This window comes from Protopterus annectens, chromosome 1.part1 (genome assembly GCF_019279795.1).
Source record: "Protopterus annectens isolate FY-2018-M chromosome 1.part1, PAN1.0, whole genome shotgun sequence".
Lineage (NCBI taxonomy): Eukaryota > Metazoa > Chordata > Ceratodontiformes > Protopteridae > Protopterus > Protopterus annectens.
The window spans coordinates 290,552,577-290,572,111 of record NC_056726.1 but is presented as its reverse complement, the minus strand read 5'-3'; the positions used below and the strand labels follow the sequence as shown (position 1 = coordinate 290,572,111).

The window sequence follows — 19,535 nt, the reverse complement described above, 5'->3', positions numbered from 1 at the left end:
AAACCCACTCTGCTGAAAATTTCTAACAAAGGAAAGGAATAGAGAACAAAGTTATCACTTCAGGGTATCTAGTAGCACAGTCTGCTTCCACCAGTTCTACCTCTTACCTGTCTTTCAGGTATTAAGAGATCCCACAATGTCCGTGACTACCCTTTGAAATAGTAATTGGATATTGAACAATTTCACAAGTGCAGCCTTTGCTCTGTCTTCTGGCTTGCCAGCTACATATCTTGCAGTACCTTCTCATGTTTTTTGCTATGTCTGGTTAATAACAATTTTGCATAATCCTCTCTTATGTGTGTCTTATGCCCAGATAGGCTGAAGCAATATTTTCATATATTGAAATAATTTGGTATTTGCTTACTAGGGCAAGTTAGCTCACCCATTGTTTTAAATGTTTTTGAAATGGTTGTTATGGAAGCATTCTTATAATAATATTTCAATTAATGATTTCCAATTAGATGTTTGTATGAATATTATATGTGAGAGAAAGCTGTGACTAACTACATTTTCTGCATTTTTCCTATTCCTCTATACTATCCTTTTTTCCTTCTCCCTTTTTCCATTATTATTCGTTGTGACTTAGGCTGGTACTAGACTAACTGCCTTTGCAGGCCATTTTAAGCCTTGCCACTTAACCCAAGTGATAATCAAACCCTGCACCTTCTGTTTGTAAGGCAAACACCTTAACCATTATGCCATCCTCCTAACCCCTTATTAATGAAAGTGTAGGTTAGGGTTTGCAGGTGGATTTGGTTTTGGGAAGTGCATATGGATTGAAAGTAGCTTTTTGGTACAAATCAAAGCCCTTGCCTTTGGGGTTGCGTTTTATTCTGGCAGTCATCCCAGAGGACCACCCCCTGATGTAGTGAGTCTCCATTAATAATTGTATTTGTTGTGGTGAATTGCTCACATGAAGTAATAGAAAGGAAGAGATGATTTGAAACAAGTTTTTCTTGTTGATTTTGCAATGTGAAGAGTAGATAACTTTGTTTTGATTTTTAAGAAGTTGTGTTAGGCAGTCATGCATAACTGTATTTATTTTTGTTTTGTTTTTAGCAGTTCCAGTGAAATTTTCAGACAAGCAACTATCATACCATTACCTCTACATTAAAGAACACAGAGTGAGAGAGAGTGTTGATTCTGAGCGACCACAGGACAGGACCCTTTTTGTAGTTAATGTCCCAACATACTGCACAGAGGTAAGGCTGATAGAGAAAGCAGCTGAAATTGTATTTTTTAGAGCAAACAGTATATGAAGCTGGGACCAATGAAGCAAAATTCTGTGACCAGAATACATACAGGACCCACCCAGAAAAAAAATGGAAAAACATAGAAGTGTCCATAGGATCATAGGAGATTACCAATCTATCGACCCGGAAGTCATTTTTAAGCCGAGCTGTTTCATCCCAATGTAATACCATAGAAATGCTAGTCAGTACCTAAGATTGCATTTAGTGATGATGACTGCCCATGTCCAGGAGGGTTGTGGGCTCTGTCCCCAGTAAAAATTTACAGTGCCCTATCCACTTGTCCAGGTTTCACTTGAACAGTGTCATAGAGTGCTGTGTTTCACATGAATTGGTAGCCTGTTCCAAAGACACAGCAGTCACTGGGCAATATAAATCTGTCCCTCCAGCATGTCCTATTTAAGTCGCAGGCCATATTTAGGACCCCGGAATGGGTAGCCCTAGTCCCATTTGATTTACAGATATGCAGCAAGTTCATTAGGTTTGGGTCTTGGATTGCTCTGTAGGCCAGACATAAGTCTCCCCTAAAAAGTCTATATGATATGGACTATAGTCAGTCTGTGTAAGGCACATGTTGGAGCCCTTTGATCCTCTTTTTTTAGAAATCTCTGAGGTATCTCTATTTCCTGCAGGTGCTTAGTACGGTATATGCCAGATGGGGTGTTCTACTCAATTATGGGCTGGATAAGTGCCGAAATATAGGGGGTTATAACTTCTTTTGCTCTCAAGGTGATGCCTTTACTAATAAGGTGTGCTATGTAGAAAGCATTCCTTACTACAGTAGACATATGGTGGTCAAAGTTAAGGTGGTCTATGGTCGCAGTCAACTTCTGATCCCAGGTCCCTTACTACTTCATGGGTACTTGAATATTGTTGTTGATTTGATTGTGTGAGGGGACATTGTGCCAAAGGGAACGATGATGCATTTCTTTGCATTTGGTTTGAAACTGTAACTAATACACCAGTTATTGGTCTGCGTGAGACCCTTCTGGAGTATACTGACATCATTTGGGGATTCAGTGATAGCACCTAGTTTGCAGTTGTCTGCAAATGTGGTTAACCACAACCCCTTATTTTTGACAACAGTAGGGGGCCTAGCACTGACCCCTGTGGCACCTCACTGGTAACAAGTCTACTGGTTGAGGTGGAGTCATCCACTTTGATAGTGTGTCTGGTTTGTGACCCAATTGGCAACCCATCTTACAACAAAGGGGTTTACATTCAGTTTGCTAAGTTATCAGTAATGCCTGAATGTGGGATTGTGTCAAAAGCCTTTGCCAGATCAAGGTATGCCGTGTGCACAGATTTGCCCTTGTCAATGGCCTGGTCACATTTTCAAAGAAATCCATCAGATTTAATAGGCAGGATCTGCCCTTCCTGAAGCCGAATTGGGTAGGATCCAGGGTTTGGAGGTCACCTGTGTCTCTATTTATGAGGTCCATAATGATATGTTGCATGGACTTGCAGATTAGGCTGGTTAGGCTTATAGGTCTGTAATTCCCCAGGTCTGTTGCTAGGCCACCTTTGTGGAGGGAAATAACTGTTGCTGTTCTCCATTCCACAGGAACAAAGCCTGTGGTTAGGCTATGATTGAAAAGAGTACTTAGTGGTGACGCTAGTTCATGTTTTAGCTTGTTTAGAAAGCAGCCTGGTATGTCATCTGGTCCCATAGAGGCTGTGTTTTTTGCCTTGGACTAGGCTTTGAAGACCTGCTCTTCAAGTATGTAGGGGGTAAGTATGTAGGGGGTGGGGGAAGGTTTGTTTTAAGTTAGGAGGGGATAGGGAGTGAAATTTTCACCAGACCTATCCACTAGCAGGCTTGCTATCTCTGCGGGGTCGGTGTATGTGAAACCATTGGCCACTAGTTCTGCACATGCTTGGGTCCTACCCTTTAGGTTACATGCATAGCTGTAAAAGGCCTGATGGTTATCCTTGGCTGTAATTGCTAAGTTTCACTCAAATGAGCCCTTGGAGGATTTGTCAGGTTGTCTTATTTTTCTGTTGAGGCTTAGAAGGTTCTTTTCCATTGTTGAGGCCTTGCTTTTGTTTTCTTGGACAGCAACTTTTTGCATTTATTGTAAAGTTTGTTGATGCTGGATGCCCACCCTGGCAGCTTGTTTTTACTTGGGGCTCTAGCTTTGATTATTTCTGGTATGGCCAAGTTTGTACACTAATGCAAGTGATTAAACAGGGTTTTAGTGTAAGCTTCAGTGTAGTTACCACTTCCAGCTTGGAGTGGGGCTTGGAATGCAGTTATACCTTCACCTAGGAGGACATGGTTTTCCCTGGTGAAGTTTTTTTAGTCTGATTTCACCCTTTGTGAGTTCTGTTGTTAGCGCCAGCTTGAAGGTGACTTCGATTTGTGGTCCGATTTAACTAATTAGGGTCCGACAGTTGCGGCAGTGCATCTGTTTGAGATGTTGGTGAAGATCAGATCCAGAATGTTTGTTCCCCTTGTCGGGGTATGGACAATTTGTTCCAGGGCGTTTGAATTAACAAAGTTAAGGAACTTTTGCGCTAGTGAGTTAGGGCTAGCATAGGTTTCCCATTTGATGGTGGGATAATGGAAATCTCCCACAACCAGTGTGTTTGGTAAAATTTGGATTGTCTCCAGTTTGGTTAAGTATGCTTTGTGGGCGGTGTGACCCATGGAGGGGGATCTATAACTGGCTATGACTTGGATGGGGTTGTTCCCCATCATAACCAGGATCTGGAGTAACTCCATGGAGTTGTCCAGTCTAACTAGACGGAAGGTGAATTTATCTGTATTGTAGATTGAACACTGCCTCCTTTGGTTTTCACACATTCATTTTGCGTTCTAAAGAAGTGGAAGGCATTGTAGACTTGTAAGGCTGGAGTATTCTCTGAGACCTTGAACCAGGTTTCTGTGACTGCACTGACGTCTGTATCTTCTATTGATAGAAGTGCTTCCAGGGAGTGCAGTTTTTGGTTTAAGCTCCTAGCATTTAGCAACATGACCCTTGTGTTTGTTCTGATTGGTTCATTTTACATCGGTAATGTTTTCGAGACCTTACCTAAAAAAGGCACTGTGAGGGAGGCAAGAGCCTTTGCCAGCAGCCAAAAGCCTAGAGGTGCCACCTGAAATCATCTCTGGCAAAGCAGCGAGGTTTGTCGACTATGGCTTCCCAGGCTGATAGAATTGGATCCCCTTTGAATGACACAAAAAACTGAACCAGTAAGTTTTTTTTTGTTTATATTGTGGCATCATTCTAGGTGAGGGTAGTATGCTGCTCAAGGCTAGGGACATACCTGCCTGGGATACATACTCGGAGAGCTCAACCATGTGTCTGCTCATATAGTCCAGTGAGGTATGTCTCGGGTCATTCACACCAACATATGAACTATGACTGACAGATGTTTTGATTTTAATAATTAACCAGAAAGGTACATCTCGCACCACTTTTTATATATATATACGAGGAGTCAACAAATAGTGATGCATTAGGAATGTAAATGTACAACAGTGCAAAAATATATGTGTTAACCAAATGTTTAATAATAAAGTAGAGCAGGTTTAGCACTGTCGTCCGCAGCAAAATACTGGACTTCATCAGAACTAAATGTTCAACTCCACCTACCGCACTGTAATTAAATGATCATATAATCAATGCACTAACATGCAAATCTTGAATAGACAATATTACCATTTTTTTTTAAAACATCTTAAAAGGACAGGTGATAAATACATAATAAAAATCATCAATGCCAGTCTATCAAACAGTTTGATAGACTGGCATTCTTCTGTAAACATATTTTATAAGTAAATGCCTGGATAAATATGTATCAATAAAATAGAAATATATTATTGTATTCACCAGTAAATACCACATCAGAGATGCAAGGAGATAGCTGTCCCCAGGATTAAGTTAGAGGACTGACTTCACTTCCTTTTTATTTGTGAAAATGAAAAACAAATACTTAAATGTTACAGTGTTAAGCAACAATAAACCATCCAAAACTTCATATGTTAATTCTTCTGTGAAGGTACTGAAGAAACAAACTGAAATGAGCTCAGTCACTTGAGTAACTCAACCTTAGTTTATAATAGCTTTTGTCCACCAACTGGACTTCATCATATTAACTTTTTTCAATAACAGCTTTTATCCATAGCCTAATATATACATAAAAAGAAATAAAGGATCATGAATCTTGATTGGCATTCTCATACATAGTAATGAGTCTAGCATAAAACAAAAAGCTAGCCTCATGGAACACAAGTCATCTTTTACAATCCAAACTAAAATAAGAAACAGAGAGTACTAATAAAACAAAGTCCAAATAAACTGAAGTGCAGAACTAGTACGTGACTCCTAGTCTGTCTCCAGACTCCCTTTGGAAATGAAAAGTTGATCTGAAAGTGCTGATCATAAATTTAAAGCTGATTTGTTCCAATGAATACGTCCATTTGAAATTTGTTTCTTCAGTACCTTCATAGAAGAGGAATTAAAATTTCAAGTTTTGGACTGCTTATTACTGTCGCATCTCTGTTGTGGTTTTTGCACTTGTTCATCCTGTGACTTACTTTTTGTAATGCACAGCATACATACATAGATTTTCTTTTGATACTATTTGTATTATACAATTCACCAATTTTAAAATCTTGGAGTAAAAGTAACATCTAAATTGCCGATAAAGCCTAAGTTATATATTATGATTTGGCAGCCAGCATTTTGAGTGTAAGAACAATAGAAACTGACTTGTTTAGTTCAGGGGGGGGGGGGGGTGGTGACATCAGACTTTACCTGGCACAGTATTTCTCTTTATTCTAATCTGTTTTCCCAACTGCCACCGAAGTGGACAAATTTTTGTTCAGCCTTTTTGTACCATCCCAAAAAATAAAAATATCATCTAGGTGTCTTACAATCCAAACTAACCCTTTCTATTATACCAAATTTGAATTCCTTGTTCTAACATTCTAGTATATGTTTATATAAAGCATTATTTATATTCCCCTTACTGATATAGCAGTGCTCATAGATTCTTTTCCTAAACACTGTCCTGGTTTTATTCATGTAAAAATCAGAACATGAACTGCATTTAGTGATATAAATGACCCTTGATTCTACAGTTCTGTGGGAACAAAAGGTTGGTCCTATTGAAATTATCCAGTATACTTAGGGACACAGATGGACATTGGTCTCACCTTCAATAACCACATCGCCACAACAGTCAGGAAATCTTTCTATGTGGCACACCTCATCACTAAGGGCTTTTCATCCAGAAAAAAGGCGGTCATTGTCCCACTGTACTCATCCCTCATTAGACCCATTATAGAGTATAATGCCCCATTTGGTATGTACCTCGCAAGACATCTGCAACAGCTGGAAAGGCCACAGAAATATCTCACTAAAAGAATCACAGGCCTAAAGCAGATGCCATATGCTGACCGTCTAAAAAAAAAACTCCAGATTTACTCTGTGGCATATCGTCTACTCAGAGGCGATCTCTGCTTAACATACAAGGCCACGTCAAACCCTGAGCTGTTGGACATGCTCCACTTAAAGAAATCGCAATCCCTCAGAGCCACACGCTCCAGGGATCTAAACCTTGTCATCACAATGAACAAAACATGCTGGAGGGATAGGTTCCTGACCCAGAGGCTCCCCATACTCTGGAAAAGATTGCCCATACATGTCAAGCACATCACTGCTGCTTAGAGGTGAAGTTCTTGACATTGATTTTTCCAGCATATAGTACCTATCATAATCCTCCATATTAGTTGATCTGATGATGTCAGTTTTCATTCCGTTCCTCAGTTATTAGGTTTGGATGTGACTCACCACGTTGCTGTAGCTAGTGGCCACCAAAAAGCTCTCATGCTCCTCCCTACCCATAATTCACCAACCCCTAATATACCTCAGGTCTTGTTTGCTGGTAGACATAAAGTAAGAAATGTTAATGTAATATTCCTGACAGAAGAAGCTGTTATCTAGAGGTCAGCATAAGGCACAGTGGTGTCCTTATAATTTCTCGTTCTCCCAGAAGTCCATTATGAAAAAAGATAGGGGTTGGTGGGTAGGGAGTTAAGGAAGAATAAAAATGGACAACACCAATGGAATGTTATGTTAAGTACATAACTTCTTTATGTGATGTTAATTTTCATTCATTCATTCCTCAACTATTGGGATGGAGTCCCTAGCTACCTGAAATCCAGGGTGGACTCTAAGGGAGGATATTCCTGAGCATGGTTGTACCAAAGGTTTCTCTTCCCCTTGAGACCAGATCTAGTAATAAAGAAATAGAAAAAAAGGTATGAGGATTAGCCCAGGTTGCAGCTGCACATATGTCGTCCATGGAATGCCTAGATAAAAATAATGAAGTTGCTGTGGATCTAGTTGAGTGTTCTCTTAAAAGTTTTGGTAATGATACCCAATTTATTGTAGACAAAAGGTATACTGTTGGTGTTGGTAAGCCACCTTGCCAAAGTTACCTTTGAAAATGATTTACCTATTTTGGAATCCACAAAGGAGAGAAATAATTGATCAGATTTTCTAACTTTTGTTTTATGTAAGTAGAAATGGAATTGTCTATGAACATAAAGCAGGTGCAGCATGTACTCTCCATTGTTTTCAAATTTTGGAAAGAAGACAGGCAGATTAATGGACTGATTGACGTTGGATTCTGACACCACATTAGGAATGAAGGAAAGAAGGAGTGGTTAGTAAAAATCAAGCACTGTCCTCTAAACCTCCCTACTTGAAGTTCAGAAATTCTTCTCGTTGAGGTAAAAGATAGTTTTCCAGGTCAGGAATTTAAATTCACATTTTGGTGGTTCAACGGGGTAATGACTTGAGGCCTGTAGTACTAAATTCAAGTCCCATTGTGGATTAGGGTCTTTATAAGGTGACCTTAACAGAAGAATGCCTCTGAAGGAGGCCTTACAATGTTTAGATGAAGCAAGGGAAGAATTCTCAAATCCAGTATGGAATTTAGAGTTCGCTGCCAACCAAACTCTAATGGTTGAGGAACTAGCTCCTTATTTGAAAATTGTCAAAAACTCCAACACTTTGTAGAGGGTCTGAAAATGGGTCAGTGTTTCCGATGCACCCAAAAAACAAATCTCTTTTATTTACGTCTGTAAAGTTTCCTCATAGAAGCTTTATGGGAAGAGTATTGACGGATGGGGGATGAAAGCATAGATTGTCTAGCTATTAGTGGAAGTGAAAAAAATGTTGCTTTCAGCTTTGGGTTCAAGATATCCAGGTGAACCATGTCTGTCTAGTGAGACAGGAGGTCTGGAATCTAATCCAGAATCCAAGGTGAGTAAAGTAGATGAGACCAAAGAAAGGGGAACCAAATCTGTCGAGGCCAGTAAGGTGCGACGAGGATGACTTTGAAATTTGGGGATCAAGGGAGTCTGGGGATAAGCATAGAGGAGACGGGTTGCCAGTCATGGAGCAGAGCATCCCCCAGTGATTCCTCCAGAGGGGGGGATCAGAGCAAAGAAGCTGCTGCGGTTGTTGTTTAGGGGAGAAGCAAAAGGATTGTAGCAAGGCTAACCCCATTGATGGAAAGTCATTTCTGTCACTTTCATGTGAGGTAGTAGAATGGATCTGCTCAGTTTGTCTGCTATAACATTGGACTTCCCGGGGATGTGCATTGCTGTCATAACTCATTTGGATGAGATTGTCAATTGCCACACCCTGAGGGCTTCTCAATACAAGGGGTAAGACCTAGTTCTCCCTTGTTTGTTGACATATTGTCTGTTGAATCACAGTTGTCCAGAAAGGTAGAGAGTCTTGGAAGGCCTGCAACACTAAGAGCACTGCTCTCATTTCCAGGACATTGATATGCATGTTGACCTCTTCAGGGGGCCAAGTGCCTTGGACTGTTTTCCCCAGGAAGTACCCCCCCCCCCACACACACACCTAGTCTGGGTTGCGTCCATGGTCACTGTGGTCTTGGGTTGAGGGAGAATGAAAGGACGGCCCTATAGAACCTGATCTGATTGAATCCACCACCAAAGGTATTTCTTGCATGCCTGAGTGATTCTTATTTGGGATGACATTCATTGAAGAATTGACCATTGTGTTGCTAGCATCCATTGTTCATTTTTATGTGATAGATTTTCGAGTACATCCTGTCATCCTTGCCCAAAATGGGCTGAACCATGATCATCTGAAACTTTGTATATCAAACTGATTTGTTGAGGTTGTCAAGTTCCAAAATTAGCTCCAGTCCCCTGTTTCCTTTGGCACTAAAAATAATCTTAGAATCTGGAACATAATCATCTAGTCTGGTGGGACCTCTTGGGTTGCTCTGTTTTTTTTTTTTTTTTTTTTTTTATCTAGCAGCTTTTGTATTTCTAGTACTGCTGTTTTCCTGCAGTTGGGTGTAACGTTGGGAAACTTGTTTGAGGATGGAGGTGGTGGGAAAAGGGAATTGTATTACCTCTGGAAATGATCCTCTGCACCCACGTATCTTTTGTGATTTCTGACAGGGATAAATGACCCTTGATTGCCTCCAGACAGGGACAATCGGGCCTCATTTCAGGAGCGCTGATAGGGTCTGTCAGAGAGAAAATATCTAGACCCTTGGTTTTGCTGGCCATCTCTACTGCATGGGTGGCATTTTCCATTTGAGTTCACCCATCTGCCTCTGGGGGAACTGTCTACATGTGAATCTTGGAAAGAACCCTGAGATTTGATTTTGTAACCACATTTTTCACCCTCCTCTTTGGTTCCAAGAGAAAGTCCTTTGAGGACTCAAATCTTTTCATCTTTTTTGCACCTAGAGGGTGTGTGTCCTTCGCTTTGGGGCCAAATAAGGGGGTTACGTTAAAGGGGGCATTGAAGAAAGAGGACTTGAAGGGCTCTGTAAAGTCACACAAGTGCATCCAGGCCTGCCTCCTAATGGAAATGCCTGAACCTGCTGTCCTTGAGGTACCCTTAGCTGCATGAGAGATGAACCTCATGGGTGAGTTTGAAATGGATTGTAGGCTCGCCAACTGTGAGACCAGAAAAACCTGAGTCTCACCAGTAGAGGTCCCTGAAAGAGATTTTGACAGTTATCAAATTTCTTTGTAGTCTAGTGAAATGTGGCAGGTAGTTCAGTGATCTAAGAGCGAAGGTTGCTGAAGCTTAGATGTGCTTCCCAAATCTGTCCAAAGCCATAGACTGCATTAGGATATGGACAGTGGAACTCTGTTCTACAAGTTCCTTCTTAGTGGCCACTGCCATGACCATAGCATCCACAAGTATCCCTTTTCTCCAAAACTCCCTTCCTGCTGGTGGTGCCAGAATCCGATCTGGTCTCTTGGGAATAGGTTCAACCAAGTCAGGCTCCTTTCACTTCTGCATAGAGATCAAATCAATGAGCTCATCCGTGGGTGGAGTTACCCAGGAAATAGATGGGCCAGATCAAATGCCTCCAGGAATACCTGTTCCTCTGGAGAAGGATTGTCGGAGGACCAACCACTCCTTTGTTTAAGGATTTGTAGGATGTCTCCAAATGACATGTCTTCGGGTGGTGATCTTTGGGATCTTTCCACTTCATCGAAATCGATATCTTGATTGAATTTAAATGCCTCCTTTTGCAGTTTCCCTTCCGAGGTGGTACTTTGGTATGCTCCAGAAAAGTATCAGAACAGATGGTGATACCCTGCTGGGTAGCCTAGAGAGTTTGGGCTGGCTGTCCCAATAGAGTTGAATGTTGAGGCTCAAGGCTCAGAGACACATGAGATCCTGAAGGGAGAGATGGGGGGGGGGGGAGACCGTCCTTCCTGCCGAGGCAGAAAAAATTCTGTTTACCACCTCAAAAACAGAATGGTCCAGAGCTCGGAAGCCGACAGAGCTCGGAAGCCATATTTCCACTCCATCAGCTCTGTCTGGCCCAAAGGCATTCCATCTGAGGTTGGACCTGAGCTGCCATTGTAGAGGCTGCAAAGGACAGAGCCTGCTCAGACAACTTCGGAGTAGACTGCAACACCTCAAATCCAGCAAGGATGCTACAGCTCCAAGAGTCATCCGGCTCTGAACTTGGAGCTGGAGCACTCAGAGAAATTCTTGGAGCCAAGGATAAAAATATCCTCTGATCTGACCGAGACGGCTTCGGCAAATTCTGACCCAGGGGCTCTGAAATGGACTTTCTGATTGGAGAAGGAGCCGATAGTGGAGGAGTAGAGCAAATCAAGGCCCCTTTGTCTGAAGGGGTAGGAGCTGGGAGAACACCCATCTGTTTTTATGGCGAGATAAATCTCATTGTCCTATCCACATTGGTTTCGGTCAGACTCTTGAATGCTGTCTTTCTATAAATGGGGGTGTGATTCTAGATGGCACTGGATCAATGATTGGTGAATAATGAGTCTTTGGAAGAAGCTTTGGATAAGACTTACTTGGATCCAAAGAAAATTTTGTAGATTCCAAAACTGGCTTCAAGACAGAAGTCTTTGGATCCAACTTTTTTGCTTCCTTTTTAGGAGGTTCTGTTGATGGTTTAGAAGATTTTTTGAAGTCTCCTTGGGTGTAGTTTTTGGGGGGGTTGAGTCCCAGTAATTGCTTTCAAGAAAACAGAAGGCCATAAATCTTTTAAGATCAATTTGTTTTTACAATCCAAGATAGCTTGCGGGTTAAAATTCTTACAGATAGAGCAGTCTATGTTCAAGTGGTCTTGGCCCAAGCAATACAGAGACAAATTATATGTGTCTGAAAGGGGAAGCTTAGGACCACAGTTTTGGCATTTTTACACCCCGAAGGTCCTTTTTCAGAATTTTTTTTAACTCTTTAGAGAGAAAAATTGAAGGGTAAAAAGATATTGGAACACCAACAATGATATGTATAAGCACTACACTGAGTGTACCAAAAATGTAAGAATAGGAAAAATATAACTTTGAGATGAGAAAAAGTCACTTGTTTGAAAATAAGCTCAAGAGCTCAGATGACCACTTCTGTTTCGCGAAAGAGTCAAATGCTATCTGGGTATGTTAGGGTTTGGTGCATTAGGTGGGTAGGACCTCTGGAGCTTTTTGGTGTCAACACGATATAGTAATGGCCGAGTCAGGTCCGAGGGTACTCCGCACGTCATTGCTGTTTAGAGGTGATATTCTTGACGTGATTCTTCTAACATATGGCAGATCATTTCCTGGCAGGAAAGACTGTCTCTAGCCCTTAGTCCAAATTCTGTCTTAAACTTATCCCACTTTCACCTTTCCCACTCTAGTTGTTTGCTCCCAATGAGTTGTTATACCACATTACATCTTGTTACAACTATACTAAACATACTGGACACACTTGTACTTAAGAATGTCAGAGTAAAACTATCCCTGCCCATGGGCAACTAACAGCCTAGAACTGTTATTACTTTAAAAAAAAAAAGAAAAGAAAAAGCTGTACCAAGTACAGTTAAATGTCACGAGGTCCACACCTTCCCTGAAATCTGTAATGAAAGCAATTTTAAAATTAGAGGTAGCCCTTAACTTAGGAAGAAGAATCCTGCATAAAATTGTCTGCTGATTCTCAGGAAACTGACTGCTTGCTACATATTCTAGTCTGACTTGTTTTCCAAATATATAAAACATTCATAAATGAAGACTACTTAATATATGGAAAGAAGCTTTTGCCTTTCCATTGCATAAAGGTGGAAGGACTGTTAGGATTTAACCAACTTCATCATAAACAGCCTTAACAGTAATGAGTCATTGCTAGTTCTTCAGCAGAAACTGGTACACTTGCATTTTTCGAAGAATAACCGCGTTTAGGTATACGTGGCTACATTACAGGCAGGTTTTCCAGTAATGTATCAGACAGAATGTGTAAAGTAAAATGCAAAACCCAATACTTTCTAGAGTTCAGGGCTCACACAGTTATGCCTCAGGGTTCCCCCTGCTGTTCTCATTTGTGTTGGTGAATTATCCCAGTACTGCTGAAGACAGCAAGCTATCAGGTATGCTTATGACACTGACTTCATGTGAAATCCCTTTAGCATAGTTCATCTAAGGTAGTGCTTCAAGCTGTTTTTATTCATTTTGAGTGATTGCTGGTTGACTATGAAACCTTCTGCTGAATGCCAGTAAAAACAAATAAACCTCATTCTGATTACTAACTGATATGTTCATCTCTAATCATCCCATCCAAATGTGGCAGACCATTCAGTGCATTGATGGAATTAAACATCTTGGCATTAAACAAGGTAAGTCTTTAGCTTTTCATATTCTGAGTTAATGAAATAATTGAAAGATGTATCCCAAACCTGGTATGTACAGTTGGAGATTATTTGCATATTACTGTATCCAGAATTATTCTGTTATCCTAACTGCTTACCAGATGTAAATCATATATATTGGTATGATCATAGAATTATGTTTAAACTCAGAATATCTAAAAAAAAAAAAAAATGTAATTCGAAACTCATTAATTTAAAAGACATTTAATCTAACCACATTTGATACAATTGTGTAGTAGTTTGTATAGAATTAACACTGCTATTGTTTAGGCTGTTGAGATAGCAGGAATTACAAGTAAAATTAGTCTAGTGCACCATTTGTACATTGCTAATGCCCGCCCATAAGGTTTGTGTTTGTCCATCAGCAGTGATTCAGTGTATGCGGCGTTTTCTCATTTTTCGACAGTTATACGAAAATAAAATTGCCAAAGATTCCAAAGACAACCGCAAGGCATTCTATAACTATGTCAAGAATCTAAATGGCAATGCTCAGATCTGCTCTGAGCTAAAACAGAATGACATTAAATATACTGATCCCAAGGATATTGCCGATATCCTGGCAGATCGATTCAGTGCCAACTTTACCCCCCTCTCACCTCCTAAATGGCCCATCTCAATACTGGAAGATTGCCAAATTCCGGTAATAACGGCCACACAGGTAAAAAAACACACTCTCCAAAGCTAAGAATACAGCATCCATGGGACCAGATGACATCCCGGGCTGTGTACTACATGAACTACAATATGAACTGGCACCTCACGTAAGTGTCATGTTTAATCATAGCCTCACCTCAGGTTTCGTGCCCACTGAGTGGCACAGTGCTACAGTTATCCCACTCCACAAGGGGGGGGGATCCACCTTCGATCCCGGAAACTACCGTTCCATCAGTCTGACGAGCCTTATCTGCAAGGCCATGGAGCATATTATCATGGAACTTATAAACAAAGATATTGGCAACCTTCAAACACTGGACCCCACCCAGTTTGGGTTTGTGAAGGGCCGATCTTGTCTCCTGAACCTGATTGACTTCTTCGAATCAGTCTCCAGAGCCATGGACAAGGGTAAGGTGGTCCACACAGCCTATCTAGACCTTGCCAAGGCCTTTGACACCATCCCCCACTCTGGAATCATAGATAAACTTACTAAGCTGGGCATTACTGTAAAAGTAGACGACTCCAAATCCAGCTCCAGATGAGTGGAGTACCTCAGGGTTCAGTCCTGGGACCGCTCTTGTTTGGCATCTACTTCTCTGAAGTACAGGCCAACACTAAGGGACTCTGGCTAACAAAGTTCGCAGATGACTGCAAACTGGGAGCCATTATTGAATCCCCAAATGATGTGGATACTCTACAAAAGGGCCTTACAGAAACATATGCTTGGTGCCAGAGCCATGGGCTCAAGCTCAATGCCAAGAGATGTATACTTATCTCCTTTGGGGAAAAAAGATGTGCCCGTGAATTACCATATAGGTGGCAGTACACTAAACACCGAAAGTGTGATAAGAGACTTGGGGACAAAGGTGGACAGTGGTCTCACCTTCGATAACCACATCGCCACAACAATCAGGAAATCCTTCTATGTGGCACACCTCATCACTAAGGGCTTTTCATCCGGAAAAAGGAGGTCACTGTCCCACTGTACTCATCCCACAATAGACCCATTATAGAATACAACGCCCCGTTTGGTATGTACCTCTCAAGACATCTGCAACAACTGGAAAGGTCACAGAAATACCTCACTAAAAGAATCACAGGCCTAAAGCAGATGCCCTACGCTGACCGCCTTAAACTCCAGCTATACTCTGTTGCATATCGTCTACTCGGAGGCGATCTCTGCTTAACATACAAGGCCATGTCAAACCCAGAGCTGTTGGACATGCTACACTTAAAGAAATCACACTCCCAGGGATCTAAACCTTGTCATCACAATAAACAAAACATGCTGGAGGGATGGGTTCCTGACCCAGAGACTCCCCAAACTCTGGAATAGATTGTCCATTCATGTCAAGCAGAGTGCCTCTTTGGACCTCTTCAAAAGGAACCTTGACGATTGGATGGGAGAAAGGAAATTCACCCCGGGGATCACGTCAGTCACCCTGCTAGACAGGGGTCCAGGGAAGTAAATAGTGTGGGAAGAAATAGCCAGGGAATTGTTATGGCTAGGCTTGTATAAGCCCTAGGGCTGATAGCCTAGTACCAACCTATGAACCTAAGTTGTGCGACTGTGGCATTGGTATATTTAAGCAAGGGAGGTGTGAGGAGGTTCAGAGCTCCCTGCCAAAGGGGGGAGGGGGGGTTGGTGGAGTATTTGCTGTATATGAAATTGTAGATGGAGTGTGATGCACCATGTCTTAGATAAAATTTTTAGATATGTTGTGATTAGGTGTGTGTGTGTGTGTGTGTGTGTGTGTGTATAGATAGAGCTCTATTTGTATACACACACACACACACACACACACACACACACACACACACACACACACACGTATGTGTGCATGTGATTCATAGATTCATAGATTCATAGATTCATAGATTAGTACTAGGCTAAGTGCCCTTGCGAGCTATTGTAAGCCTAGCCAATTATCCCTTGTGAGACTCAAACCCTGCACCTTGTGTTTGTAAGGCAAACACCTTAACCATTAGGCCACCCTCCCAACCCCTATGATCTGCATAACCAGTGACAATAGTTATGTAAAGTTTCTGTATTAATTAGACAGTAGCTACATACGATGGGAATACAGCACATAAGCTATACTGCTCAGACAAGCTCCATGTGGGTTTACAGAGTGGTCCTAGCAGCAAGGAACTCGAAAAAGCGACTACCTTCTGGATTTAAGTATATTTGCTTTTTTTCACTGGAAATAGCTTCTGTTGCTTACTTTAAACTAGCCTGAACTGTTTTTTTTCTGATTACTGCATTTATTTTTAAATCTGCACTTAAAGTTACATTTAGTCGAATTTAATCGAAAGTTTGCTTGTTTGTTTAATTTAACTGTGGAGGCTGCCCACTAAAGTGTGCTAGCCTGTGTAACTAATTTATCACTGTCTCTGCATTTTCTGTGTATTTCTACAAAAAACCCCCCAAAAAAATAATCCTTGTTTTCCCGCCTTTCTCAGCTAGTTTAGACCAGTATACAGGCATTGCTGTATTCTGGGCTGTGGTGTAGTTCCTGTGTTGTCCATTATCTTACTTGGATAGAAGGAAGTTTCTTTGCTCACCAGTGGGAGTGGGGAGCCTTGAGCAGCCTACCTGTCCTTGGGGGAAGTGACCTCAGCACAAGAAGCTGTAGTAATTGGTTGTTTGGGACCATTCCTAGCTCTTTTGTAGTTCACTGCTTAAAATCCGCCTCTGGGCGTTTTTTTCTGGTTATACTGCTCAGACAAGCTCCACGTGGGTTTACAGAGTGGTCCTAGCAGCAAGGAACTCAAAAAAGCGACTACCTTCTGGATTTAAGTATATTTGCTTTTTTTTCACTGGAAATAGCTTCTGTTGCTTACTGTTTTTTTTCTGATTACTGCATTTATTTTTAAATCTGCACTTAGTTACATTTAGTCGAATTTAATCGAAAGTTTGCTTGTTTGTTTGTTTAATTTAACTGTGGAGGCTGCCCACTAAAGTGTGCTAGCCTGTGTAACTAATTTATCACTGTCTCTGCATTTTCTGTGTATTTCTCCAAAAAAAACAAAAAAATAATCCTTGTTTTCCCGCCTTTCTCAACTAGTTTAGACCAGTATACAGGCATTGCTGTATTCTGGGCTGTGGTGTAGTTCCTGTGTTGTCCATTACCTTACTTGGATAGAAGGAAGTTTCTTTGCTCACCAGTGGGAGTGGGGAGCCTTGAGCAGCCTACCTGTCCTTGGGGGAAGTGACCTCAACACAAGAAGCTGTAGTAATTGGTTGTTTGGGACCATTCTTAGCTCTTTTGTAGTTCACTGCTTAAAATCCGCCTTTGCACGGCTTTCTTGTGATCGTACAAGAGCTACCGGTTAAACAAGGTTAAACTTTTTCTGGCTCCGCCAAGTCTGCTCTTCAATTTTTCCCTTAGAACTGTTCTACTTGCAATCTAAACAGCCTATACTCTATCTGAAAAGCTCAGCACTTGCTCCTAAAGCATTTTTATACAGGTAAAGCACTCTTAAACAAAAGAAAGTACTTCATTCACCTAAATTCTGTTGAGTACACATCTCCCTATAGGTCCTTTCTGACTCAGTCACACAGCAATCTTTTTCACTATTTCTAGCATGTCGAAGGGTCAGTTGCTGGCGTCCTCTCCTGTTCAGCTGGTGAATCTGGGAATCTTGAGGCAATGTTACAGTTGCCTCATGTACACAGACAACCCTCTCCTCCTCCCAACAAATACAAATATATGCGAGAGATGCAACTGTATAGCCAAACTGGAGGCTGAGCTCTCTCAATTCAGTACTGGCAAGACCAGTCAGGAGGAGAAGGTAACCACGCACACCACAAACCCAGTCTCACATAGAACTATCACAACAGCAAAACCAAACACATAAACACACAAAAACATACTCGGAGGCGCTGATTAAAAATCTACCAAAACAACAGAGGCCTCCAAAGCAGACACCCAAGCAACCACCACCTCAAGACATAGCACATGCAACACATAGTTCACAAAGTCAGTGTGCTAAACAGTCACAGCCCTTAAGGCCAAACAACATGCCAGACACACTTGTAATAGGTGACTCCATAGTCAGACACACTGACGTCCCGCTCACCAGACTGAACAAGGAAAAGGTCACAGTAAGCTGCCTGTCGGGAGCTAGAATCCGCCACATAACACAAGCACTCAGGTCACTCCACAGCAAGTACAAATATGACTCGGTCATTGTACATGCCGGTGTGAACGACCTGAGACGTACCTCCCTGGACTACATGAAAAGAGACCTAGAGGAGCTCTCTGATTATGTAGCCCAGGCCGGTATGACCCTGACCCTGAGCAGCATCTTACCCTCACCAAGAATGATGCCACAGTACAAAGACAAAATGATCAGTTTTAACAATTGGCTTAATTACTGGTGTCATTCTAAGGGGATCCAATGTCTGTCTGCTTGTGATGACATGCTTGACAAGCCACGCTGCTTCGCAAGGGATGGCTTGCACCTGTCACCCCTGGGCTTCTGGATATTGGCCAAGGCTCTTGCCACCCCCATAGTGCCTTTTTTAGGCAAGGCTGAAATGACAAACCTACCTCCCTAGAAAACACAAGTGGAAAAAAACTAAGGGTAATGCTGCTCAATGCCAGAAGTCTAAACCTCAAGATGCACGTCCTCGAAGCCCTCCTCAGTATGGAGAACATCGATGTCTGTGCGGTGACTGAAACCTGGTTCAAGGCTCCTGAGAGCACCCCAGCACTATCAGGTTTTACCTCATATCATGCTTTCCGGCCCCAAAACTTGGACCGAACCACAAAAGGAGGGGGAGTATCCATTTTCATCAAAGATACCCACATCTCCAGGTTAGTGGCAACGCACGAAGCATCGGAGACTATCCAGGTACAACTAACCATAGGCAAAACTGCCTTAGTTTGTAGCATGCTACAGACCACCCTCTCAAACTCAGGAACCCCACACAGCCTTCCTGAAGACACTGGAGAGTATGAATGTTTCTCCAAATACCATCATTTTGGGAGACTTCAACTACCCAAACATAGACTGGGAACATTACTCAAGCCCCAACACCCTAGCCCAAAGGTTCCTAGAATTCATAAACTCAAATGCAATGGAACAACTAGTCACCATTCCCACAAGAGGAGACAATATACTAGACCTGATCATCACAAACATGGGGACAAAATGCTCCACACCGGAAGTATATCCCTCTTTGGTAAGATCAGACCATAAATTAATCTCACTGGAAATCCACATCCCCCCACCCCTGCACAAAAGACCACAGTGAAGAACTTCTCAAAAGCAAACTTCACACTTCTTAAGACTGAAGTGGTATCCTTCAAGGCCCCTGGGCCAGTGGAAACCACAACCCACACTGCTGAATCCTTTGCAAATGCCTTCTATGGGCACCTTCAAGAATGCATGGATCATGCAATCCCAAATAAAACCAAGACCCATTCCCCCAAAGGCAGGCGC

General features: G+C 41.9%; 1 protein-coding gene across 2 annotated transcripts in view; it reads left to right on the top strand.

Moving 5' to 3' along the window:
• Window positions 1-19,535, top strand: part of RRP7A (ribosomal RNA processing 7 homolog A) — a 269,296-nt gene that overhangs the window by 14,094 nt on the left and 235,667 nt on the right. The window contains exon 2 of one of the 2 annotated variants that reach the window (XM_044074557.1): window positions 1,063-1,202. In XM_044074557.1, the coding sequence (XP_043930492.1) occupies window positions 1,063-1,202 (140 nt within the window). Of the gene's footprint in view, window positions 1-1,059; window positions 1,203-19,535 lie in introns of both variants that reach the window. The other variant, XM_044074550.1, reaches the window with a different exon arrangement.